The 25,453-nt window shown below is 36.4% G+C and overlaps 1 protein-coding gene across 15 annotated transcripts in view; it reads left to right on the top strand.

Annotated features, from left to right (window-relative positions):
• LOC126412831 (cytoplasmic dynein 1 intermediate chain-like) overlaps positions 1-25,453 on the top strand; it is a 190,330-nt gene that overhangs the window by 118,267 nt on the left and 46,610 nt on the right. For 6 of the 15 annotated variants that reach the window (XM_050082673.1, XM_050082671.1, XM_050082669.1 and 3 more), the window contains one exon: positions 17,001-17,048. The exons of 7 other annotated variants lie outside the window; for them this stretch is intronic. In XM_050082673.1, the coding sequence (XP_049938630.1) occupies positions 17,001-17,048 (48 nt within the window). Of the gene's footprint in view, positions 1-7,288; positions 7,355-17,000; positions 17,049-25,453 lie in introns of all 15 variants that reach the window. 2 more of the 15 variants (XM_050082662.1, XM_050082661.1) reach the window with 1 other exon arrangement.

The following is a 25,453-nucleotide window of genomic DNA, read 5'->3' as shown; positions in this document are numbered from 1 at the left end:
TTTACTTCTTCCTCCTTAAATTTAATCCCTTACCAAATTTCTCCTTTGTTTCCTTTACTAGATGCTCAGTGTACAGATTGAAGAGCATCAGGTAAAGGCTACAACCCTGTTCACTCCCATTTCAACCACTGGTTCCATTTTGTCCTGGGTCTTACCACTCCACCCTAGTTTTCATACAAGTTGTAGATTACCTTTCACTCTGTGTGTGTTATCCTTGCTATCTTTAGATTTTCAAATAGTGTATTCCAGTCAACATTGCCAAAATTTTTCTTTAAATCTTCAAATGCTATAAATTGATGATTACCTTTCTTCAACCTATCTTCTAAGATGAGTCATAGGGTCAGTATTGCATTGCATGTTCATACGTTTCCCTGGAACCCAAACTGATCTTCCCTGACGTTGCTTTCTACCAGTTTTCCCATTGTTCTGTATATAATACAGGTCTGTATTCTGCAAACACGATATGTTAAATTGATGGTTCAATTCTAGTTATTGCATTCTTCTTGAAGTCTGAGGGTATTTTTCCTGACTGACTGTGATTTGCCATTGATTTGTCTCATAACATACCTATGCCAATTACTCGATTAGAGTACAGGAGGAACGTCAAAATTTGGTTAATACAATTTTACTCATATAAAACTATAGTTAATAAGATTGAAGTGTTTTTAAACATTAACGTAACTCTCTTCTTTTTTTTTTTCTTTTGAAAAGATACCTTTACATGTTCACATAACAAGACAACTACATCCTGCTCAGATATTCAGTTCATCGTTCATGAAATCTTCAGCTTAGTAGCAGCATCACTAAAGAAGAGTATCGTGTAGAGTTATTTTCAGTGAATCTAGGTTCATATTCAGAAGGTTCTTTGCTTTAAGTTTGTTGTAAATCTTCATTCCCTTATACTGATGACTCTGAACATATAAATTTAAACGATGTGCAGGGAGCATAAAATTTTCCTTATTGTTGTGCAATAAGTTCTGCTATACAAAAAATGATAGTACCATAAATAATTTCAGGTTTTTAAATAATTGATAGCATGACGACATTGGATGCACAGCACGTTCTAATAATATTGAGTTGCTTGAAACCCCCCCCCCCCACCCCCCCCCCACCCCCCAAAAAAAAAGACAGTACCATATAACTGACTGGAAGTAACTATGGAATGCAAATTTCCTTGTGTCCATGTCAGTGGCATTTGCCAGTATTTGCGTTTCAAATACAAAACTAGAATTTGTTTACTAGGTATTCCATATGTTTGTTCCAATTTAAATTCTTGTGTAGGTTTGATCCAAAAAATTTCACAGAATCCACTACTTCTAGATTTTTTATTTTAATTCCCTGATATGTTGACTGTTTTGTTCTGACCTGGATCACATGGGTTTTTTGGATACTCAGGGTTAAACCAGTGAGACAAAACCATGCTCTTCAATTAATACAGATTTGTCATCTGCAAATAAAATGGATGGGGGTATTTAAGATGATTGATATGTCCTTGATGTAAAATTGAAACAAAATGAGTCCTAGGATATAACCTTGAGGGATACCTTGTGTCTTGCCATTCAGATCTTGTTTCTTGTTTCACCTATGATTTCTTCCTTGCTGCTGCCTCAAAGAGAATTTGCCCCTATGTGTAGGAATACAGCTTTGTAATTCCTGTTGGATTCGTCATTTGACATTTCTTCTGACCATAATATGTTACTGAGATATTTACTCAGTTATTGGGACTTGATTCCTGGATATATGTAAATTTTTGCATTTGGTTCTTCATTGTTTTTCAGCTACTGTTGCCGATAATGAACACTCGTCTTTGACAGTATTTTCTTCACTACTGCACTGATTATTTATTCTCTTGTTTTATGCCACTTTTTTCCATTTATATCTGTTCATTGATTTACAGTCTTCAGTTTGTTCCAAAACTGCTACTCATTCTCTTGAGGAATGAGACATTGCATCACTCCACTGATTTTTGCGTCCTTGTCCATTATTAATGTTTTACTCATTTTCTTGTTTATTGTCTGCAACAATTGGTATTTTCACACAACTACAGTTTGCTTGATGCTTAATAATTGTATCTCACTTTTCAAGACGGCTATTTCTCTTAATAGCACTTTTATAATTTAGTGTTTCGGCTTCACTTCTGATGCAATACAAGCATTTTCTTGTTCTAAGCAGTCAGAAAATGACCACTAAAATCTTCGCTAATGAATTTTAAACATACTTTGGTGCATTGTTCATGTGACCAGAAGTTGCATTTAACACACAGAATTCCCTTAACTAGACATTTTTGGTACTTCTTACATGATGCACTGTTTATTTTATTCTTTTTCAGGAGTGATGCGACTCTGCCCTCTACACCCGGCACCATCTTGTTGTGCACCAGATGAAACAGTTTTGCAGTGGCTGGCTTTCCCAACTAACTAAATAAATGTGAGGGTATGTCATCTGCTCCAGACACCTTGTCTCAACTTCGGTGTTTCAGCAGTCTGTCAAATTCTTCATACAGTATCATACCTCCCATTTTGTGATCTACTTTCCTTTGTTTTCGTATAATATTGACTTGAAGTTCATTTACTTTGTATAGCCCTTTGGGCTTTCCCTTGTTTACTTAGTACTGTGTTCACATCTGAGCTCTTGATACCCATACAGTTGTTTCTCTCTTATCCAAAGGCCTCAGATTGTCATACAAGTGGCATCTATCTTTCCCATAGTCATGCATGCTTCTACAGTGTAGCATTTGTCCTCGAGCCAAAGTGGGTAACATTTCAAAACAGATTTTGTGTATCTTAATTGCTTAAACTTTTTAAGGTGACAAATTTTGCACTCTCTGTCTGTATAATTTTTAGACATCTGTTTTTTGTCTGCTTCATTTGCCGCATTTTTCTATTCTCACATCTTTTCAGTTAAATCCAGTGTCTCAGTTGTTATCGAAGAATGTCTACTAGACTTCATCTTTTTGCCTTGTTCACCCTTGCTCTCTTTTCTATTTCATCCTTCAAAACTACCCATTCATCTTCTATTGTATTCTTTTTCCCTGTTTAATTCAAATGTTGCCCAATGTTTCAAAGGAAAGTAACAGCAACTCCTGGGTCTTCCAGTTTATCCAGGCCTAATCTTGATTTCCTACATTTCTGCAGTTTCTTCAGTTTTAATCTGTAGTTCATAACCAAAAAATTAAGATCAGTTGATTATTGGCCCTTGGAAATACTTTACAGTTTAAAATTTGGTTTTGAAACCTATGTCTTACCATTTACAATCTATCTGAAACATTCTGGTGTCTCTTAGACTCTTCCATGTATACAGTCCCAGAGTTGCACCAGACAGTTTCTCCTTTCATTCCCTTCCCCCAAATATTTTCTCCCATTTTTCTTTCCATTCCCACTTTTCAGTTTCAGTTCCCCAAAACAAATTTCCAAATCCCTTAAATTTTTTTATCCTCACCTGTAGATAAAGTTGGCACATAAGCTTTAAATATCATGTTCAGTGTTGATTTCATACCTATCTAGGTGATGACAATGTGTTGAACATGCTGTTCATAATAATTTCTCCACATTTCTCTTTTCTTTTTATTAGACCTACTTCTGTATTAATGCTGTTTGATTTTGTATTTATAACACTTGTGTTGTACAAAGAAAGACCAGAGATCTTCTTTTTCCTGCCGCCACACTTCAGTAATTGTATCCATTGCCACTTTTAAATTCTCTAACTTACCTAACTTACTAAAGTATCCAACATTCCACTCTGCAACACTGTCACTAGTTTTCTTTTTCTGATGACATCATCTTCCTGACTAGTTGCTGCCCTGGGGTATGCAATTATTATTAAGCCATATAGTAGGATTTCACATCCTGGGTTATATAATAGTAAATAATATTGTGTATATTATATAATAATAAATAATGTGTTTAGATTCCCCTTGCTTTCAGTCATTTACAGTACCAGTGCAGCAAGGCCATGTTGGCTAACATTTCAAGGCCAGATCAATTATTCATCCAGATTTTTGCCCCTGCAACTACATAAAAAGGCTGCACCCTTAAGGAACAGCAGTAGTTTATTGCATAAAATTCCCAAAAGTGATGAAAAACGAAGTTAACATCTGATGCGGAATATGTTAGCAAATTCTGGGTATCGTAGCTTGTGGTCTAGTGATTGGCATCACTGCCTCTGAATTACAGGGCCCCATGTTCGATTCCCAGTAGGGTCAGAGATTTTCTACACTCGTGGACTGCGTGACTGTTTCCCAATCATTTTATCTCGTCTTCATTGTCGCCAAAGTGATATTGTATCGAAAGGCATGCACCAGGTGGCCGAACAACCCCAGATGGGGTCTCTCCGACAGAGCCATACTGTCATTTCAGTTTTCATTGTACATTTCTCCAGTTGTACCCCATATTGTTGCAGATGTGAAATGTGTACATATGTATTCCTGGTTACAGGTTTAAAAAATTTATTTAATATTTTTGTGTCCTGTTGTAAAATTTCCCACCACTAAACTTAATTATCTGTCTGGGATTAGGTTGTCAACATTATCATTTTTATGTTAAGATCTTTCTGTAAGTGCAGTTTAGTAAGTTATGCTGACCTTTCCTAAGGGAGAAATCTCCAGCAATACATTACATTGGGCTCACTTAAATATGTTCTGGGTAGTGTCATCACTGATTTTTCAACAATGTTATGAAAAGGAGAGAGTGCTGCTCACCCTATGGAGGAGATGTTGAGTTGCAGACAGGCACAACAAAAAGACTGCTATACATTTTAGCTTTTGGCTGAGAGGCTTTCTTGTGAAGTAGAAAGCACACTCACATGAGCACAGTCCCTGCTGCTGCAGCCGCAGCCTGTCTGCGACTCATTGTGCCCTCTATGTGGTGAGTAGCAATCTATACTTTTCGTAACATTGTTTTTACTTCATCCTGGACTTTCCATTGTTTGATTTTGTCTAACAGCTATATTTCAGTTATTCAAAGAGAAATCTGAAAATTTTCATTTTAATTTGTAACTTGCACTTTTTACTGACCACATACGTGATTGAAATTTCTGTGGCTACACTGAATGTAATTTCTGTTCCCCATATTGGATGAATTACTCGTCAAAATGTCATCATAAACTAAACCATGAATCCTCTTCTAATATTCACACTGAGTTCTGATTACTGTTACTTGTGTGACAATACTTCTTTCCTGAGTATTCTGTTTTACCTAAATACTCTGTATAAACACATCAACAGATGAATATTGTATGATGTTTATATATTAAATGATATACTGTCACAGCTGATCATTTTCTTACTCTTGATTTGTCAGGATTGACTCTATCAATTTGCACCCTAATAACATTGACTGTCCTTCTGTATTGAGTCATACACTAAACTTAGTTGTTGCTCTTTCCAGTGTGCACACTGGTTTGATGCAGCGCTCCATGCTAGTCCATCCTGTAGATGTCTCTTGATCTCTCAATCTGCATCCATTCGAACCTGCTTACTGCATTCAAACTATAATCTCCCTCCATAATCTTCATCCTGCCCTCAATCACTTCTTTCCTTAGTCAAATTGACAATTCCTTGATGCTTAAGAATGTGTTCTGTCGACTGATCCCTTCTTTTAATCAACTTGGGCCATAAATTTCTCTTTTCACCAGTTTGATCCAGTACCTTCTCATTAGATAATCAGTTTACTCACTTAATTGTCAGTATCCTTGTGTAGCACATTTCAGAATCTTCTATTCTCTTCTTGTCTGAACTGCTTATCAACAACATTTCACATCCCTAAAAGGCTACATTCAAGACAAATACCTTCAGGAAAAACTTCCCAACACTTAAATTTATGTTATATGATAGTAGATTCCTCTTTTTCAGAAATGTTTTTCGTACTATCCAGTCTGCAGTTTATATCCTCTCCACCTCGTCCATCATTCGTTATTTTGCTGCCCAAATAGCTGAACTTGTCACAACCTTTGGTGTGTCATTTCCTCATAAGAATCCTTCAGTGTCTCTCTATTTGACCCAACTACATTCCTTTTTCCATGTTTTACGTTTTTTATTTTCATCTTATAGTCACCTTTCAAGGCACTATCAATTCCATCCAGTGGCCCTTCAAAGCCATCTTCTGTTGCAGACAGAATTAAAATGTCTCCAGCATACCTCAAAGTATAAGACTAAATATAATGTGTCCGTTAATCACTCTAAATGAGTTTGTTCATAGAGAATTAATACACTTCAAGTTGGTGCTGTGTCTAATGTCCCCCATCACCCAGTCTCCACCTCACACCTGTCTGCACTGTCACACCATAAGAGTAGAAAGCTATGGAAAAAATGTTTATTTGTATCTGAATGTAAATCGGCAAATGCCAGTAACAAACATCATCTTGAAATTTTAAAAACTATGTTTGATTGATGAGAGAAGCTGGTGATTTGTGGTTGCAGGAATGGTTTCTGTCTGGGGAATTCAGAAACACTTTTCGTTCTTCTGTTTACATGATTGTGTAAAAACTAGCCAATATCAGATTTCCTAGAGGAGAAGAAAGAGGTGGTGGTGGTGGTGGTGGTGGTGGGGAAAGTGGCTTCTAAGTTGGATTTTATATACTGTCTCAGGTTCTTAACAGGCAGTCATACATGATATCATAAGGAAATTCAGTTTCACATCTACTATAAGCGGTCCCAGTAACTGATTCCTTTCATTTAAAATTACGTTAAAGCCAGAAGTAAATAAATAGATTAGTAGTGTAAATTTTCAGTTTTTACTGTCATGTGAAAAAGTAGAATAGTACAGATTATAAATGCGAGTACCACTGCCCTTACACAAAGAAAAGGTCCCTAGCAATGGATTCATTACACTGAACAGATCTCAGAGGCAATACCTGTAAGTATTCAGATATTTTGCTCCAAGCATATAATACAAAAGTCGATGCTTTAACTTACCCTTACCAGGTGTTCTCTCTGTTGTAGTTTGTAGTTGAATTCCCTGTCTTGCACACCAAGTAAAAATTGTTCAATTGAGAAATCAGAATTTCCGATATGTTCACTGTTATTTATCCATTGCTCTCTGCATAACCTCCACCAACTATGAATATAATAACAGTTGCAATGAGCCACTGTTACTTGATTCCTACTCCCTTTAGCACCAGAAATGATGCAAGTGTTTGCAGAGTATATCTCCAGTATTACATTGTTTGCATTCTGCTAAGCCTACACACATTAGTGTCTTTGCTTTAATTTCCAGGCATATTTTGTTTTTTAATGATGGCTTAGTCTGATGTCCTATGTTCCTTTTGATTGATACAACAATTTTCTTGCAAGCTGACTGTGGAGGGTCTCCCCATCATCGTTGCCCACCTGTCTACCTGCGTTCTCTCCGTCTTCTCTGTACGTACTTTCCTGTAACTCAGTGAGCTTCTACCAAAACATTTTTGGCTTCTCATGAAAATAGCTACTGCTACAGCATATCTACATTTGTTGTCATTATACCCAATGCTAGATCTGTAATGTTAGAAGTGGTTATGTAATATATTTGTACCTAACTGCATTGGTTAAAGCTCTAATAAAACTGCACAGTAATCCCAAAAATGTGATTTTTTTTTTTTTTTTTTTTTTTCCTTGAACAATGTTGTATCAAAGATATAACAAAATAATCAGAATTTGAATTTTTCTTAAGATACATAGTTTTACAATTTCCCATTTGAAATTCTTTCATACTTTCTTTTTAAGACTGTCACAATATTTTCTTTGGTTACATAGTTGGCACATAATTGAAACAGTTGGCTTTATCAACTACAGAATGGTGAAAAGTTTCTTTCGTCAACCTCCTCTATATTTTTTACATAATCAAAAACTCAGTTATAACAGGTGTTTAGTCATGAAAATTAAGCTTCAATGCTCTGAACCTAACCTATTGGTAAAGATTTTTTCCTGTTCTTATACCACTTAACCTCAAGCTCTATAAGGCAGTTACAGTAAAAAGATACATATGAGTTTACCACTTGTTCATAATTAATGTGACTAGGTAATATAATTCATTCAGCATACTGGTATACAGTCTAAAAATTTAAACTGATGTCAGTATTCATTTAGTGAGCCAACTAGTTTTTACATGCCACAGCCATCAGCTCATAGTGAAGGTGGCTTTTCATTTCTTTTCTCAGGATGTACTCAGCATTACTTCTTTGATCATTATTAGCAGAACCATATTTATTTTTGAAATATGAAACACATTTTTATCTACATAGTTAATGGTGTAAATGCAAAAGTATTACAGTAACATCTTGAACTTCTCATTTGGAAGTTTCTTTTCTTAGTGTCACTTCCTGATAGTGTTTATTAAGTAGTGGATCTGTAGTGTCAAGCTCACTTAGTACTTAACAAGAGATCTTGTTTACAATATGAAAAAATATATATATATAAAATTGAGTCTCTTGTACAACCCACCTTTACCAAAAGAAATTCTGAGAGTTTTTTGAAAAATTTTCTCTGTGATCTGTTTCTTCTACAAGGAATAATTAAATTTTCTATGTTTGAACAATGAACTGAATTTTCGATTCTGCAGAATTATATTGTGTATAGCAAGTGTATGTGTAATATAGACCATGTCAAAAACTACCAGTATAACTTATTTCCTAAGTATCAACCATTTTGATTACACCGACATCATTGCTTATGAAGAAATATGTACAAAATTAATTTAATAGGTATTCTTTAACACTGTATAATTCCTTTTGCACCAGCTAATTTTTTAGTTTCTTTGGGACTTGAACATTGTGATTACTATCATGTAGATTTTTGGCCAGGCTTCTTAGTAACATGGCACTTGCATCCCAAGGTCCATTTTCAGTGACTGTCAATCACTGGGATGTGCTTCAGATTTGTTTTTCCTGTGGAAAATCCGAGATGGGATAACAGTAGAATAGATTGCTACTCTCTAGCTAGAGGTGGTGTTGAGCAGCAAATGAGCAAATTGAAAGAAGACTGTTAAATATTATAATCGGAGTCCTCCATCAAATATGGAAGTGCGTGCGCGCATACACACACACACACACACACACACACACACACACACACACACAGTTACCTACAGGCGCTACAGCCTGACTGCAGTGAGCAGTGATAGTGGCCAGGGGTTGGTTGTGGGGGTTCAGGAGTGGTGTAGGCATGCAGTCAGGCCTCAGTGTCCAGAGACAACAGTAGTCGCACATGTGTGTGTGTGTGTGTGTGTGTGTGTGTGTGTGTGTGTGTGTGTGTGTGTGTGTTTCTACATATGGAGGAGGACTTCATCTGATAGTTTAGGAGATCCTAATATTCTACTTTTAAATATGACTCCTCTGTTTGGTGCATAGCAGTCTGTCCTAATTCATATTGTAGTTTTGTGGTTTAATGTTTGCATTATGAATGATTGGGAGGGAATCAGCTCTATATAACATACTCCTCAAAGTGCACTCAGCGTATCCTCACCCAACAGACAAACCACCATTAACAACTATGATATGTGCATGAGAGACAGGAGAGATGTGGCGAATAATCCAGGTCATTTGCATACAGTCTTATGATTAGGCACAAGCTGTAGGCCACCATCTCTCCTCCCCTTGCTGATCAAATACTGATGATGAAAATTCTGTCCACTGCAGGATTCAAACCAGTCTAAGTCTAGTTTCAGAGCAGTTGCCCCTGTAGACAACCATTCTTCAAGGGTGCATTGATGTCTTCGCTATGAAGAGAATTCAAACATTAGATAACTTGTTGACTCAAATATCTCAATTGCTAACTATTCATTCTTTCCACTGACAGTGTGTGTCCTCTTTTTACTTCCCCTCATTATTAAATAAGATTGTTGCCTTCATGCATATTTTTGTAATTGACACTATATTTGTAAAAGTGCTTTGCAATGGTGGGAAACAGCTTTGTCTGGTGATGGAAATTCCTTGATGTTATAGTGACTAATTTTATTCATTAAAGCTCATCATGGAATGTAATCTGCAGTACTTGTGACATAAGTGTAATCTGGATAATATGGTTTAATATATGGTACTAGTGGATCCTCAATGTACCATCTACATCTCGCCAACATTAGTGCTTTGCTTCACTAAAAGCATCATTTTCCTGCAATGTCAGTACTGTAACACATAGTATTTAATTGTGCTTTAATAACTGTCATTTCCTATTAAGTATTGCTACACTGTGCAAAAGGATTGAAGGTTCATTTTTGTGAAACCCCGTAATAATCTTCCGTTGCAACACACAAGTTGAATTTTGGCTCAAAGGTGCCAACAATCTTACTCTGTAATGTTGCAGAGCCTCTGGGCTCAGTGATGCTTTAAACAGCATGGTGTTAACACATGCGGAGAAAATGCCAGAGCTCAGAAGTTCACATGAGGTGTAAGGTGGGTTAATGATGTATTGACACCAAATTGCACCTCATTTCTGCCCAATGCTACTGTGGATGTGTCACGCGAAGGGAAAGTCATCACAGCCCCTCTTACCCCCATTTCACCCCTTCTTTTGATGTCTCTGTGATGGTTCGCGTGGAATTGAAATGAAAAGGCCTCGGGGTGTCATAAAGGGCATCGCTGAAACCTCCCATTCCGTGGGACATTCATTCCCACACATTTTGCTCTCAAAAATAACAGTTCACTATGCAATGAGCAACAGGCAGATGTTCTTGATATCATTTGACACTGCTGACACCCTCGGTCATTTAAACCTTTCTCTGAGGATATTGTGGGGTTGCATCCCCATATAATGTGATTGTAGCACTTGGGACTGCAGCACTACAATTTTTTGCTCTCATGTGTAGGTTGGAATCACTAGGGACTGTTTAAACCATTCAACAAAATTTGAAACGTGATCTGAAGCAGTAAAGGGCACTTTTGCTTTTTCAACCCATCTTTCTGTCCTCGTGTAGCATGATCGCATGGGTGTGCAACATTAACATGTGCATCAATAAAATGACAGGGGGTCCACCTAAGACCACTCAATTTGGCATCACCCCTGGTACCACCCACAGAACTTCCTTGAGCACATTACAAATGTAGCTGTCGGAAACCTTGACACCAATTCAGCCTGGTGGCAGCTGTATTGCATGAGGGTTAAGCAACCCCTTGAGCACTCTTGAGTGCAGCTTGCCTACTTACGGCACTAGAACAGTCGGCAGGCTGAAATGTTGTCAGTTTTTGACAGCTACATTTTTAACGCACTCAATAAAATTGCATGGGTGGCTCCGGAACAAACTGGCAGTTCTTAAAGGAACCCTTTGTCCTTTTATTGACATGCATGTAATTATTGTACACCCATGTGATCACACTACAGGAGGGCAAAAAATGGATGGCTGAAAAAGCACAAGTACCCTTTACTACTTTGGATCACTTTCAAATTTTGACAAATGGTTTTGAAAGTCCCTAGTGGTTGCAGCGTGTACTTGAGATTGAAAATTGTGGATGTGATCATGTTCAATGGGTATGCAGCCCCACAATTTTCTTAGAGAAAGGTCTAATCATCTGAGGGTGTAAGTAGTGTGAGAGGATGTCAAGGACATATCCCTGTTGCTCATTGCACTGAAAACTGTCGTTTTTGACTGTGAAATTTGTGGGAATCAATGCTCCAGGGCAAGGGATGGTTTCATTGGCACCTATTATACCACATCCTGAGGCCTTTTCAGGTCACGTCTGAGCAGTGAGCAGTGATATGTCTGAAATGTTTTCCTCAGCCACCCATAACAAAACCATAAGATTTCAATGGTGGTTTCATGGTTCTCACCTCCAACACTGAGATAGCAAGAGAATGGCTGAATTGTGCATAAAAGGAGTTGTGGTGACCCTCTCATCGTGTGACACATGATCCATGGCATTGGGCAGAATTGTGGTGCCAATGTGACAACAACAACCAATCTTATAGCTCACATGAACTTATGATCTGTGGCCTTTTTTCTCCCCTCGTGTCTACACCTTGCTGTTTGAAGCATCACTGAGCCCAAGGGTGACATCACAAGATGCCATGATTTTGCCACCATCACAGAGGAAGGTTGCAGGACCTTTGGAGGAAATTTTGCACTCGCATAACGCAGTGGGAAGCAGTTATGGGGTTTCGCAAAAATTATTCTTTATTTGTTTTGTAAATAAAAAAACATCTTCTCTTGCTGCACTGTATTTTATTCTTGGAGATGTTTTTCGCCTTTTTTCACTTTAAGGCATCATCAGTAAGACATATAATGATACAGTTATGATACGCTTTTGTTCTGATATGTATTATTCGTAGATTATGATACAATTCATTTCTTTAATTCTGTGCGTAGTGTATCTGTGGGTAGCTGTGTGATAAGACATGTCTGTTGACTTTTTTCTCTTCGGTTCTTGTACCTCCAACGTACCAGTGTAGCAGGCCCCTAATAATTTTTCTTACCTCAGTACCATATTCTTTTTGGGCTCTGATGGACACCAACTATGTCTGCTTGGCTGCCGACTGTGTTTTGCCCACCTCCTGCTGCCACTGCATTCAGTGCTGCTCCTTTTCCTGCATGTGGGTACCTTCTACAAAAATTATGAGCTCCCTAGAGACATTATTGCCTATTTTTGTTGGCAGTGTTATGCATACATAATGATTGAGGAAAAACAGGCATCCTTTGGTCTTGCACTAAAATTTGATTTAGACCTGATGGAGTCCAAATATGTGCCTGGCATCTCCAGTCTTCCTCCTCATATCAGAATTGTCATACGTTTAGTGCAAACACTGACATTCCAGGGGATAATTCTCAAGGTGTTTTTCATTGACCTACATCATTCACAAATCCATCACAGATGGGAACAGATATGAAGGAATTGCAAAATTATTTTTATCTATTTGGCAAACAGCTCTCCACCACATGAAGTAACTGTAAATCCCATTCTGTTGCACCAAGATATCTGAGGATGTCTTGTTGTGCAGAATGTTCAAAGTTGGTAAATAAAAATGAGTGATACTGAAGCTTACCAAAGCATCACATGGAGACATCTTTATTGCTGTTGTATATGCACTGTTTGTGTTGTGTCTCCAACAAATGAGTACACCTACATGTTTCTGACTAAGTTGTTGAGATGTGCTACCTTATAAAACGGCTAACGCAGCTCGTGGGGTGCGCGGTCCCAGTTGCAGGTTGCCCATCTCTCAGCTTTCATTGGCAATAAAAATTTTGTTTCCATTATTTGTTATAATTATAGCCCAAATCTAAACATTTTAAATGCTGTCATGATCTAAGCACTATCATCTTATGTAAAAGTTCATCACAGTAAGACTAGTATTACAGTGAGAAACTGTGTATGGCTTGAGGCAGCATAACGGTGCGCCACTTACCAGGACTATATTTGTGTAGTATTCAATAATGTGAGCACTTAGCAACTAGCAACAGACTTTAAATATAACTTCATACCTTTATTGAACTTTCTCTCTCTCTCTCTCTCTCTCTCTCTCTCTCTCTCTCTCTCTCTCTCACACACACACACACACACACACACACACACACACACACACACACACACAATGGACTCACAAAACGAAAGAAAAAAAGTTTATCACTTACTACATTTTTGCTGTTCTTGCAAAGAAAACTTCACCATCTGGCATGACATTTTCATTTAGTACATTATTATTAAATCTTTTGTAGCACATTTTGCAGACAGCGTCTACACATACCACCAAATGTACTTGCGAAATTCTATCATTGTATGACACACAGTTCTAGAGATATGCCATAAACATTGAAATGTGTGAAAAAACAACTTTTGTTTAAAAGGAGTGCAAATTACCCAAACTATACTTATCCAGTGTTCGGTGATGAAAACACTGGCTGACTTCCAATGAACATCAAACATAATTTCATACCTTTTCTGAACTTTTCCTCACTTGCAAAGAGGATGGGACACTCAATAGTGTTAAAAGAGAAGATTTCTGTAGTCTTCTGGCATGGTGTAATTGTTAAGATAAGGCCTTTGCATGCTGAGGATTGTGGTTTGAATCTCATCAAGTACCCTATTTTTATTTTTAAATCTATATCAAAATGACTTTAATCATTATTTTTATTCATTTTCTTGGTTTTAAAGTAACTTTTCATCTCTCTTCCTTTGTCACATTTTAATCATCATATGGATTTTAACATTTGTTCTAATTTTTCTTTATATCGTTCTTTTTCCACGGGGAACTTTTATGAATATGAACTTAACTATATTTAAATATTTGAAAATGAAGATCTATCAGTTTAAAAACAAACGAAGAAATAGTCTATTTATAGTGACAGTGCAATGGTGTAAAAAATGTATTTTTCATTACAAGATGTACAATTTTTTTTGTGGATGGTAATCGTCCTACAAACATTTAAAACATAGCCTAAATTCCTATTGCACTATAGACAAAATAACACAGATGACGATTAAAGAGGAAGAAGGGATTGTAAGTAAAACGAAAATCAAGAAAAATGAGTAATAGAAATAATGACTGCAGTAACATGAACAAAAAAAATGGGATGATGAAATAAATTAAATTGAAATTAATACATAAAATTGATTAAGACCATGTGACCAAAGATTTCAAGTGGAAAAGGAATGGCAGGAAGAAAAATGAGAGCAAATGAAGAAGCTGAAATGATGTGACAAAGGAATAGAAATATAAAATTACATTTAAAGCAGTCAATAATGATCAAACTAATTTCAGTAAAAATTAAAAAAATAATAATAATAATTGAAGTACCTGACCAGACTTGAACATAGGCTTTCTCCAAATCAATGTCTTACCCTGTCGATTACACCATGCACCCAGTCAACATGATTGTAGTATATTAATGGTATTGAGTGTCATGCAAAAATCTGAATTTTTCTTGTCAGTAACACAATTGAGGGCCTACCATGGTGAATGGCTGGAGGGTGTAATAGCTGGGATATTAACCTACGTCACAGTATAGGCGGTTTCAAAAAGTCAATCCCATTGCTGTGGCTCTCTCCTTGTTAGATGTGTAATGTCAAAAATTTAAGACATTATCTCATTTGCAAAGTAATCAGATGTCTGAAGCTGTTCTGTACTTTGGAGTTTGATTCTTTAAAGAATCTGGAGTTTACTAGTGCATACTTAATAAATCAAAATACCTAATCATAGAAGAACACTACATTATTTTCAGAGATTCTGCAAATAATATGGATTTCTTCATCAGATGTAATGAAATACTTTATCATTTTTGAGAACAAGTTTTTATCAATATATCTAAGAATTACTTGGAAACGAGTAGATATATGGAATTGTTAGTGCAGAAATTAATGTACATATGAGAGTGTGTAATTGTGATAAACAGACCATGAACATTGCCCTGTTTATGTACATAGGAGAAAAGTGCTCCTTGCGCGCGCGCCCACATACACACACACACACACACACACACACACACACACACACACACACACACAGTGAGAGAGAGAGAGACTAAAATAAAAGTATAGCAAGTTATCTTCCTTACCTACATGGCTGACTTCTACTCTGTGCTTATTCTTTTTCTTAGAAAGAATACTTTGTCCTCAGATACATAATACCGTTCATTCCAAATTTTTCACCAATTTAAATTTGGGTTATTCCATTTCGTATGTATGGATGCAGATATTACAGCACTGATTTACTATACTGTTACACACATTTTAAAAAAGGCTACTCTAATGTTATTCTTATTTCTAAATCTCTCTTTGTCCAAATTTACAGTTATGTGCAGTGACAGAACTATGAGATCTAAGTGAGAAACAGTCATGTCAGAACCTGATAAGAAAGTAATTTGTAAATTTATAGTTGTACAAGATCAGACAACCATTCAAAAAATAGTATACAAGCGTATAAAATTAAGATCATTGTTGTAACTCAGCTTTCACACACATCCTCCATATCCTCCATGAAGAATGCATGCACTCTGTGATGGAGAACATGGGTTTAATATTTTACCTTGAATAAACACCAGGCTTTTATTTGCCTATTGGTCACTCAAATCTTATCCAGTTATACCTTTTCTTATTGTTTGCTTAGAATTTTACATATTAAGACAAAAACCATTAATATATATAAAACAAATTCTCTTCTGAACTGCAAGTGGTTATAAAAGAAAGTTGAATACATCTTTGCGTTAAATTTTTCTAAGAATGTACTAAAAAATTGCACAGTTATTTGTATAGTCAGCTTGCTAAATATTCATTTTCTATTACATATTAAGAATTACTGTCAAGTGAATTAGCATAGTGTGAACTATCACATTAATTTAAGAGTATAAAATATAGAAAACAGTGAGAATAGGAGTAGAGGTATTAGTTTTGACTCATTTAACAGAGAAACTAGTTTGGATGCTGACAATATGAGGTGCTTGGCACATTACCTGCTAAATTCTAAAATCTTTTCACTGATTGGATGCCTTACTTGTGTTCTTCCCACATTTGTAACAAGCATTGAGTTGTACACTCACTTAAACAGTCAGTCTGCATGTTATTCGTGCCGGATTTAAAGGTACCTGTCATTCAAATTTTTGTCTGCTGGCATTCATTCCTGCAAATTTCTTTTCCTCTTATGAAGCATTGTATATTTCACTTGCCCTTTTTTTTCATTATGAATGTCAGAGAAATAATTACATCTTCCTGATACCACTGTTATGGAGCTGTAAAAAGATTTTATTGCAATTGTTCCATTTGCATCGTATTTTTGTGGTAACTTTGATGGAAGAAGTGATAATGCAGCTTTTGTAGAATGGTGTAAGACAGGAAGAAAACCACCTTTGGAAAGAGGGCTAGACGTTACACCCCATAGATTGCTTTTCTGTTTATGGGAATATGTGGATGACTTAGCACTGCAATTACTTAATCACTTTTGTTCCAGTAATACTAATGGGAAAGCATGATTTCATGCAGTTTGACAGCATGTGGTATAGATAGTCATGAGTGGCTTTTTTACAAAAACAAATGCATTGTGTCCTACTAAATTAAATTTTAACACTTCATGTTACAGTGGTATTGATATGATTTTTCTTTTTCATCCTTTCAAGACGAGTACAATCTAAATCCTGGTTTAGAATGGGAAGACGAATTCACAGGTAGGTCCCATAGGACATGAAACAGATTCAAAGCATGTGCACGACATTATGCTGCACGTGGAAGTATCACAGGCAAGACATAAGCTCAGCTGAGCAAAGCTGTATTGCTTAGATTGCTTATGAAGTCTCCTAAGTTAACTGCTGAAAGTGGTTGATCTCTGCAAGGAAAAGGCATCCTGTGGCATTACAACATCTATTTGTAGGTACAAATCAGTTTTTCTTTAGTTTTTTGTGTCTTGTAACTCTTTGTTTGTCGTGTTCCTTTCTTAAGTAACACAAATTTAAAGTATGCATCTGTCAAATGGCAATTTGGTTTTTGAGAGGGAAGGATTAAGTTAACTGAGAGAGAAGCAGTTGTGGAACAGATGTCGACCACAACATTATAAAATATTAGTAACCCATTGACAAAAATCTGTACATAGAAAAAAAACATTCTGTTCAACCTTGTGAGGACAAACGGTTCAATTTTGTGGGCTGCTTATAGCTGTTTATTTCCTGGTAGCCACATCAGTAGACATCTAACTGATACAAGGAGGTTATATCATAATTACATGCTCAACATTGAACAGAGATGAAAGACAATGTAATGTATCAAATGGGGAATGAGTGTACAGATGTCCAAATATTGAGGAGTTTCTTGTTAATATTTCTCTACAGTGATGTAATGGTGTCACCATATTTCGGGTGATGTCGCTAAGCTCTGTTACAACCACACGGCTAACACAAAACTTCTATATGGAAAGGTCAACTCTTGTGGCTTCTTAAAGATCCTCCACTTGCGCCCCCCCCCCCCTCCCCCCCCCCTCCTTCGCCTGATCCAGCATTGAAAAATGCAAAACCATCATTGTTAGCACATGCTTGGGACAATTAAATAATAGGAGAGGTCATGCAGAACTGATAAATAGTTCTGTAATAGCAGAGATGAAAGCAGTTTCTAATGAAGTTCAACAAATTGAAAACATTGTGTTTTTTGTATTAAACTATGCTGTATTTAAACTGGTAGGACACTGTAAATTACATGAAAATAAAATTTGAGGTTCATATCTATTTTCTGAGCAGTAAACATCTGTTAGAAAAAAGTAAAACTTCTTTCCCTGTCTGTCTTGTAAATGGGATACTTCAAAATATAGGTTTAATCTCCCTACATTAGCAGTGTTTATATTGTAAATGTTTCTTTCAGAATGCTTGTGCACTCTTTTTTTACTCACACACACATTCCAAAACAGAAATCATTAGGATTTTCCTCTTTAACGTTCAATAACTGGTGAGACATGTTCAGATTATGCTCACTTTAAAGCCTTTGTAGTCTTGGTTTCAAAAATTTGAGTATAGTTACAATCAAAAGTATATTTCATACCAGACCCTCACTTACAGAATTATTTTGAAGGTATTAACATATTAGCATTGGGCAGTATCTGAAGAAACTTTGTGAACCCATTTTTGTTGTTAATCATTTTTCAGTCCACTCATGAACTGCAGTTAGTCATATATTGTTAATATTGTCATACTCACAGCTTCGGCTGCTGGTTTCTTACAACTAAAACTACAATTTTTAACATGTTTTATATTTGTGAATGTTGCCTCTAGCTTCTACAGAAGCTGGAGATTCATGACTACTTTGGTGTCATGCTGGTACTATTCAGCAATGCCTCTGCTGAACACCCACCATGTCCTTCATTTTTCTACAGCACTGCTGTGGATTTGTAGCAGTCTGAGTACTGGTCTGTGTGTGTGTGTGTGTGTGTGTGTGTGTGTGTGTGTGTGTAATAAATACTTTTAATTAAATTTCCAGTTTTTCCAATACATTTTCAGTACATCAGAGTGCTGTTGTTTCTGAACTTCTGGCCACTTTGTTCCAGATTATATATATCTAAAACCTTCTATGAAAATGTATCTGTGTTCAAAATTTCATATTCTTTAATCTCTCTCTCTTTCAGAGAGCAACTTGCACCAGGAACATTTTTTGTGGTTGACATGTTCAAAAATTCTCTTGCAAATCCTGCTTCCATTATTCGAGCCAGATAGCTGAAAAACATCATTCTAAGTTTCTCGTCATTACGTTTAGTTGTTCAGTTTTCTTGTGCAGATCTTCACTACACCTGCTCTTGTATTCACTGTTGTGTTTTATTGGCCCCTGTACTTGTCTTAGGATTTTCCTCCCTTTCTTTTCCATCTTTTCTATTTCTCCTGTCTTCGTCAAATCCAGGCATTTAGATACTTATAAATGTTCTAACCTTATTATTGTAACATAGTGATCAAGATATTCAAATTTATTGACATAATTAATCATTAATTTATGTTCATGAAATTTTGGAGCATCTTTTGCTTATCAATATATTGTTTTTACATAAGATATTTGAAGGCCTGTTTTCTCTGTAGTTCTTTTCAAAATGTTAATTTTCCTTTTTACCATTGCAATGTCTCCAGACAGTATTGCAAGATTGTTGGTGAAAACCAAACACTAAATCCTAAGATTCTACATCTACATGACTACTCTGCAATTCACATTTAAGTGCTTGGCAGAGGGCTCATCGAACCACAATCATACTCTGTCTCTACGATTCCACTCCCGAACAGCGCGCGGGAAAAACGAACACCTAAACCTTTCTGTTCGAGCTCTGATTTCTCTTATTTTATTTTGATGATCATTCCTATCTATGTAGGTTGGGCTCAACAAAATATTTTCGCATTCGGAAGAGAAAGTTGGTGACTGAAATTTTGTAAATAGATCTCGCTGCGACGAAAAACGTCTTTGCTTTAATGACTTCCATCCCAACTCGCGTATCATATCTGCCACACTCTCTCCCGTTACGTGATAATACAAAACGAGCTGCCCTTTTTTGCACCCTTTCGATGTCCTCCGTCAATCCCACCTGGTAAAGGTCCCACACGCGCAGCAATATTCTAACAGAGGATGAACGAGTGTAGTGTAAGCTGTCTCTTTAGTGGACTTGTTGCATCTTCTAAGTGTCCTGCCAATGAAACGCAACCTTTGGCTCGCCTTCCCCACAATATTATCTATGTGGTCTTTCCAACTGAAGTTGTTCGTGATTTTAACACCCAGGTACTTAGTTGAATTGACAGCCTTGAGAATTGTACTATTTATGGAGTAATCAAATTCCAACAGATTTCTTTTGGAACTCATGTGGATCACCTCACACTTTTCGTTATTTAGCGTCAACTGCCACCTGCCACACCATATAGCAATGTTTTCTAAATCGCTTTGCAACTGATACTGGTCTTCAGATGACCTATCTAGACGGTAAATTACAGCATCATCTGCAAACAACCTAAGAGAACTGCTCAGATTGTCACCCAGGTCATTTGTATAGATCAGGAACAGGAGAGGTCCCAGGACGCTTCCCTGGGGAACACTTGATATCACTTCAGTTTTACTCGATGATTTGCCGTCTATTACTATGAACTGCGACCTTCCTGACAGGAAATCACGAATCCAGTCGCACAACTGAGACGATACCCCATAGGCCCGCAGCTTGATTAGAAGTTGCTTGTGAGGAACGGTGTCAAAAGCTTTCTGGAAATCCAGAAATACGGAATCAACCTGAGATCCCCTGTCGATAGCGGCCATTACTTCGTGCAAATAAAGAGCTAGCTACATTGCACAAGAATGATGTTTTCTGAAACCATGCTGATTACGTATCAATAGAGCGTTTCCTTCGAGGTGATTCATAATGTTTGAATACAGTATATGCTCCAAAACCCTACTGCAAACCGACGTCAATGATATATGTCTGTAGTTCGATAGATTACTCCTGCTACCCTTTTTAAACACTGGTGCGAACTGCGCAATTTTCTGTAGGTACAGATCTATTGGTGATCGAGCGGTTGTATATGATTGCTAAGTAGGGAGCTATTGTTTTTATAGTTGAATTGCACCTGTCCATTTACTCCATTCTCTGTGAGTTGTTCTTCCCATTCTTGGATCATCTTTTCAAGAACACAATTGAATAAAATAGGGGATAGACCATCTCCCTGTCTAACACCTGTTCACATACCAAATAACTTTCATAATTTAGCTGTTGTTGTCATTGTCCTTAGCCCAAAGACTGATTTGATTTGATATAGCTCTCCACACCACTTTATCCTGTTGGAACTTCATCTACAAATGCGTATTGCAACTAACATCTGTTTGAACCTAATTTCTGCATTCATCCCATGGTCTCTTTTATAGTTTGGACATCCCCCCCCCCCTTCCCCACTCCATTCCCCATGAACTTCCATCCGTTACCAAACTGATCATTCCTTCACACCTCCAGATGTGTCATATCAACTAAGCTTTACTTTTAGTCAGGTTGTGCCACAAACGCCTTTTTTCCCAGTTCGATTCTGTACCTTCTCATAAGTTAATGGATCCACCTGTTCAATTTTCGGCATTACTCTGTAGCACCACAGTTCAAAACTTTCTGTTCTGTTCTCATCTGAACTATATGACTTATAGATTAACTTCTGTCCTTAAAATATTTGTTGTTCAAGATTGTGCCTCTGTTCCTAAGATTTATTATATATGTGCTAAAGATAGCTTTCTATTAACTATCATTATCCAGATTTCGAAATTATAGTGAATGCTCTGTATTTTTAAAAGAAAATGAGTTAATATTACATGTAAATTTCTCTTAGCATGGCATAGTGCAAATAACATTACAAAATAGTTTTGAGGAATGTACTGCAATGACATCCTTATAAGTAGCAGGATGCTCATTCAAATTCATTCTTAACTTTCCTTATTTGGGAGACATTGGTTTGGATCCCTAGACAGGAATTAAGTTTGCCATGCCTACTTCATTGCTTGTTCAGCTACATGAATCTCTGTTGCCAAGAGTATTGCTGCCTGCAGAAATTAAACCTTAACGGCAAAGTAGTAGAAGAATTTATGAACATTAATAACTGTGTTGAAAATAAGAGAAAGAAGCACAAAGTAAAAACTGCTGAAAAATCTTTTAAAGGTAGGACAGTAATGAGTCTATTACTAAGAACTATGTAGGGATTGATTTTGGATGCCTGATACGTTACAAATAATCAACAGAATGGTGAAATGCAAATAAAAGGTTGGAAAGTGGGAGGAGAGGTTGGCACATGAGACAGTGGGACAGAGGCATCTGAAGTACTGCTTTTAGTGGAAAGAGCTTCACACACACACACACACACACACACACACACACACACACACACACACCAGTGCGCGTGCGGTATACGTCCTCTTTATCATCTTAGCTCCATGCAGCATTTCAGGTATCCAAGGAATTATTTTCTAAATATATAACTTTATGTACCCTTGCAGAGATAAACACCACTGAATATATTAAAATTAATTTTGTGATAATGAGTCAAGTACTGATCTGACAGCATGCATTGTATTTGCTCTGGCTTAGCTGTGCTTGCCTGTGAGTTATTTTATGCTGCTTCTGTTCCTACAAAATCGAGATTTGTGCTAGGATGTAATTGCAAAATGTTTACTTTTTTTACTCAGATAGTATTCAGATGGTTACCTATATTGTGTACCTTCATTAATATGTGTGATGATTGTTGTTGTTGTGTTCCTGTGCTATTTCAGACTGTAATTATAATTAGTTTAAATAAACCAAACAGTTATGTTAACATAATATTGAAATTTTCCATGCTTGAATGCCAACAATTTTGAAAATATTATGTATTAGAATTGTTGTTTTGTGTTATTGCTGCACTTATGTTTCTAATTTTGTTCATGGTATATGTTAATTTGTGCCAGTACTGATTTCTCTGCTAGAATGATTTCTCACATCTCATTACAATAGTTCATTATTCTTTCCATGCATACCTGGGAACCCTTACCAGGAAATTACAGCAGTACTGTGTTTCCATGGACCTGATATTCATGCATGATCACCTATTATTAATTTTTTTTTATGGAATGTTATTTTCTCTCTTTACTATCAATCATTAAAGCCATGCATGAGGATTTCCTCAGTATTAAATGCCATCCCATTCTGTGTTGATTGTTATACTTTTTGTACAAGCATGGCACTGAAAAGCGGGACAATCAGATCAGTTAAGTGATGGTAATAGAAAGATGAAATGGCTTTCTGGTAATAGAAACACAGAAAGTGTAAACCCAAATGTTGTTTTGTTGTAATGGAGTAAAAGGACACAGAGAAGATAACATGAATATTATGAAACATGTAAACCAGCAGACATGTAACTAAATTTGTAAACTTGCCATTCTATTCATCTTTTTCTGGTGTCTGCTCCGCTTCTGCTCTTAGCTCCACAATTTGAATAAAAGAATGAATTAATTCATGAAAATTTACAATTTGGGTTTTCATTTTTATGAACTATTATTAAACTCAGTTTTCTATGTTATCTCTGATCGAGTCGGGCTTTATAGCTCCCATTGTTGTTGTGATTTGTTTCTCATTTGTTAAAGCTCTGCATGAACCCAATGGCACTAGTATTCTCTGCATGTTAAAAATATGAGAATGAATAGAGTTTTTACAGCCTTTAAAATTTTTGCGTTTACTATTGATGCTGTAATGTTTGTTTCAATTATCTAACCAAGTTTATCTATTTAACAAAAAATTCATTTTGTATGGTCAGAGGGCACATCATTCCTTAGATCATTATTTTTCTGTTCCTATAATTGGCACAGTTTGATGTAGCAAGGCCATGGAACATTAATTATTATACTTTATTTTAATTAGAAACATTTGAAAAATCGTATCAGAAACAGTGGCAAATGAGTTTCTCGTACTGCTGTGTTGTCTCATGTGGGTAGCTTTTTGCATGAAAGAAAGGAGCACATAGCATGATCGTAGGTTCTTCCTTTTTTGTCATTCCCCCCTCCCCCAATCCACTTCCTGACTGCTTTTGTGTATCCCACCACAACTTCATCTCCTGTGCCAACCTCTTCATTTCAGAGAAGCACTTACACCCAATATCTCTGATTATGTTTGGATGTTTTCTAGCTTCTGTCTTCTCCAACAGTTTTTGCCCATTATGGCCACCTCTGCTACCATGGGAGTTATTCCCTGATGTCTTAACATATGTCCTGTTGTCCTATCCCATCTTGCTGTTAGTGTTTTCAACATATCCCTTTCCTCACCAATTCTTTGGAGAGCCTTCTCATTTCCTACCTATCACTCAACTCCATTTTCATCCTCCTTGTATAACACTATTCAGACATTTGGATCCTCTTTTCTAGTTTTCCCACAGTCCACAATTCACATCCATACAGTGCTGTGTTCCATATGTACATGCTCAGAAATTTCTCACTGGAACTAAGGCATATAAAGAAGAATAATTTGTTTGGTATTTTCTTTTTTAATTTGACCATATTTCTGCAACAGTTTACATACAAATTTGGTTTTCATGTAATTGTTTTCTGCGCAACTTAAAAGAACAGATCATGGGTTTGTGATATTACTAGCAGTCCCAAAATGTTTAAAGGGAGACTTTGTGCATAACATTTGGTACCCTTGTCTAGAATGGCACATACAAAGTGCACATTATTAATTTGCTTTTTGCATCAGCTTTTAGCTTTTTGATGTTGCACTTTCTCTCTGTTACCTGCTGATGCTTTCCGAACTAGTTGAATGTATTCATTTACATATAATCATCTGCCTCCAATTTTTTTGCATGCCTTCGGAATGTTCAACTGGAGAACTGATCTAAAAATGTAGCAACATAATTATGACTACTAAGTAAAAGTAGAGCAAAATTTTCCTTTATGCAGTTCTGAAGAAAAGAATTGTGCTGTATCCAATGTTTTGATAGCAAATTATGGCTTTTCCTCCCTCGATTTTTAAAGATCTTTCCACTAGCTATTTTCTCTATTGGCATAAATAAAACAACCTATTCCAGCATTCGTGTGTGTGTGTGTGTGTGTGTGTGTGTGTGTGTGTGTGTGTGTGTCTGAGAAAGAGAGAGAGAGAGAGTGAGTGTATGTTGGTGCATGCATCTTAAATATACAAACATGCAGAAGACATTGCATGTGGTTGACAATATTTTAGATTAAAACTGAATGTTCATAGAAGCTGCATTATTCTGTACTACCACACATAATGCTTAAATTTTATGCTTATTTGCACGCACAAGTGTTGCATTTTAACACTTTTTTTTAGTTTATCAGTGAAACCAGTATAGAGTTGCAGATCAGTTATCTAATTTTGGCAATCTAAAACACACACATTCATTATATCAGTAGTTTCAGTGTAAGTCAGTTGGAAATTGTTCAATAATAAGAAATTTGCAGCTGAAATGTTCAAGATACTTTAATTTTTTCAACATAAGTTTTATACAGAAATAGTCTTTAAAAATATTAAACAAATCTGATCTCCTTTTGCAGTAGTTAGTTTCTTTTGTCAGATGGATATATTAACCTACATTGAGTATGAGCACCAGTTATTCTCTTT

The sequence above is a fragment of the Schistocerca serialis genome, chromosome 7 (genome assembly GCF_023864345.2).
Source record: "Schistocerca serialis cubense isolate TAMUIC-IGC-003099 chromosome 7, iqSchSeri2.2, whole genome shotgun sequence".
In the NCBI taxonomy this organism is placed as follows: domain Eukaryota; kingdom Metazoa; phylum Arthropoda; class Insecta; order Orthoptera; family Acrididae; genus Schistocerca; species Schistocerca serialis.
This window is presented reverse-complemented; position numbering and strand designations above follow the sequence as displayed.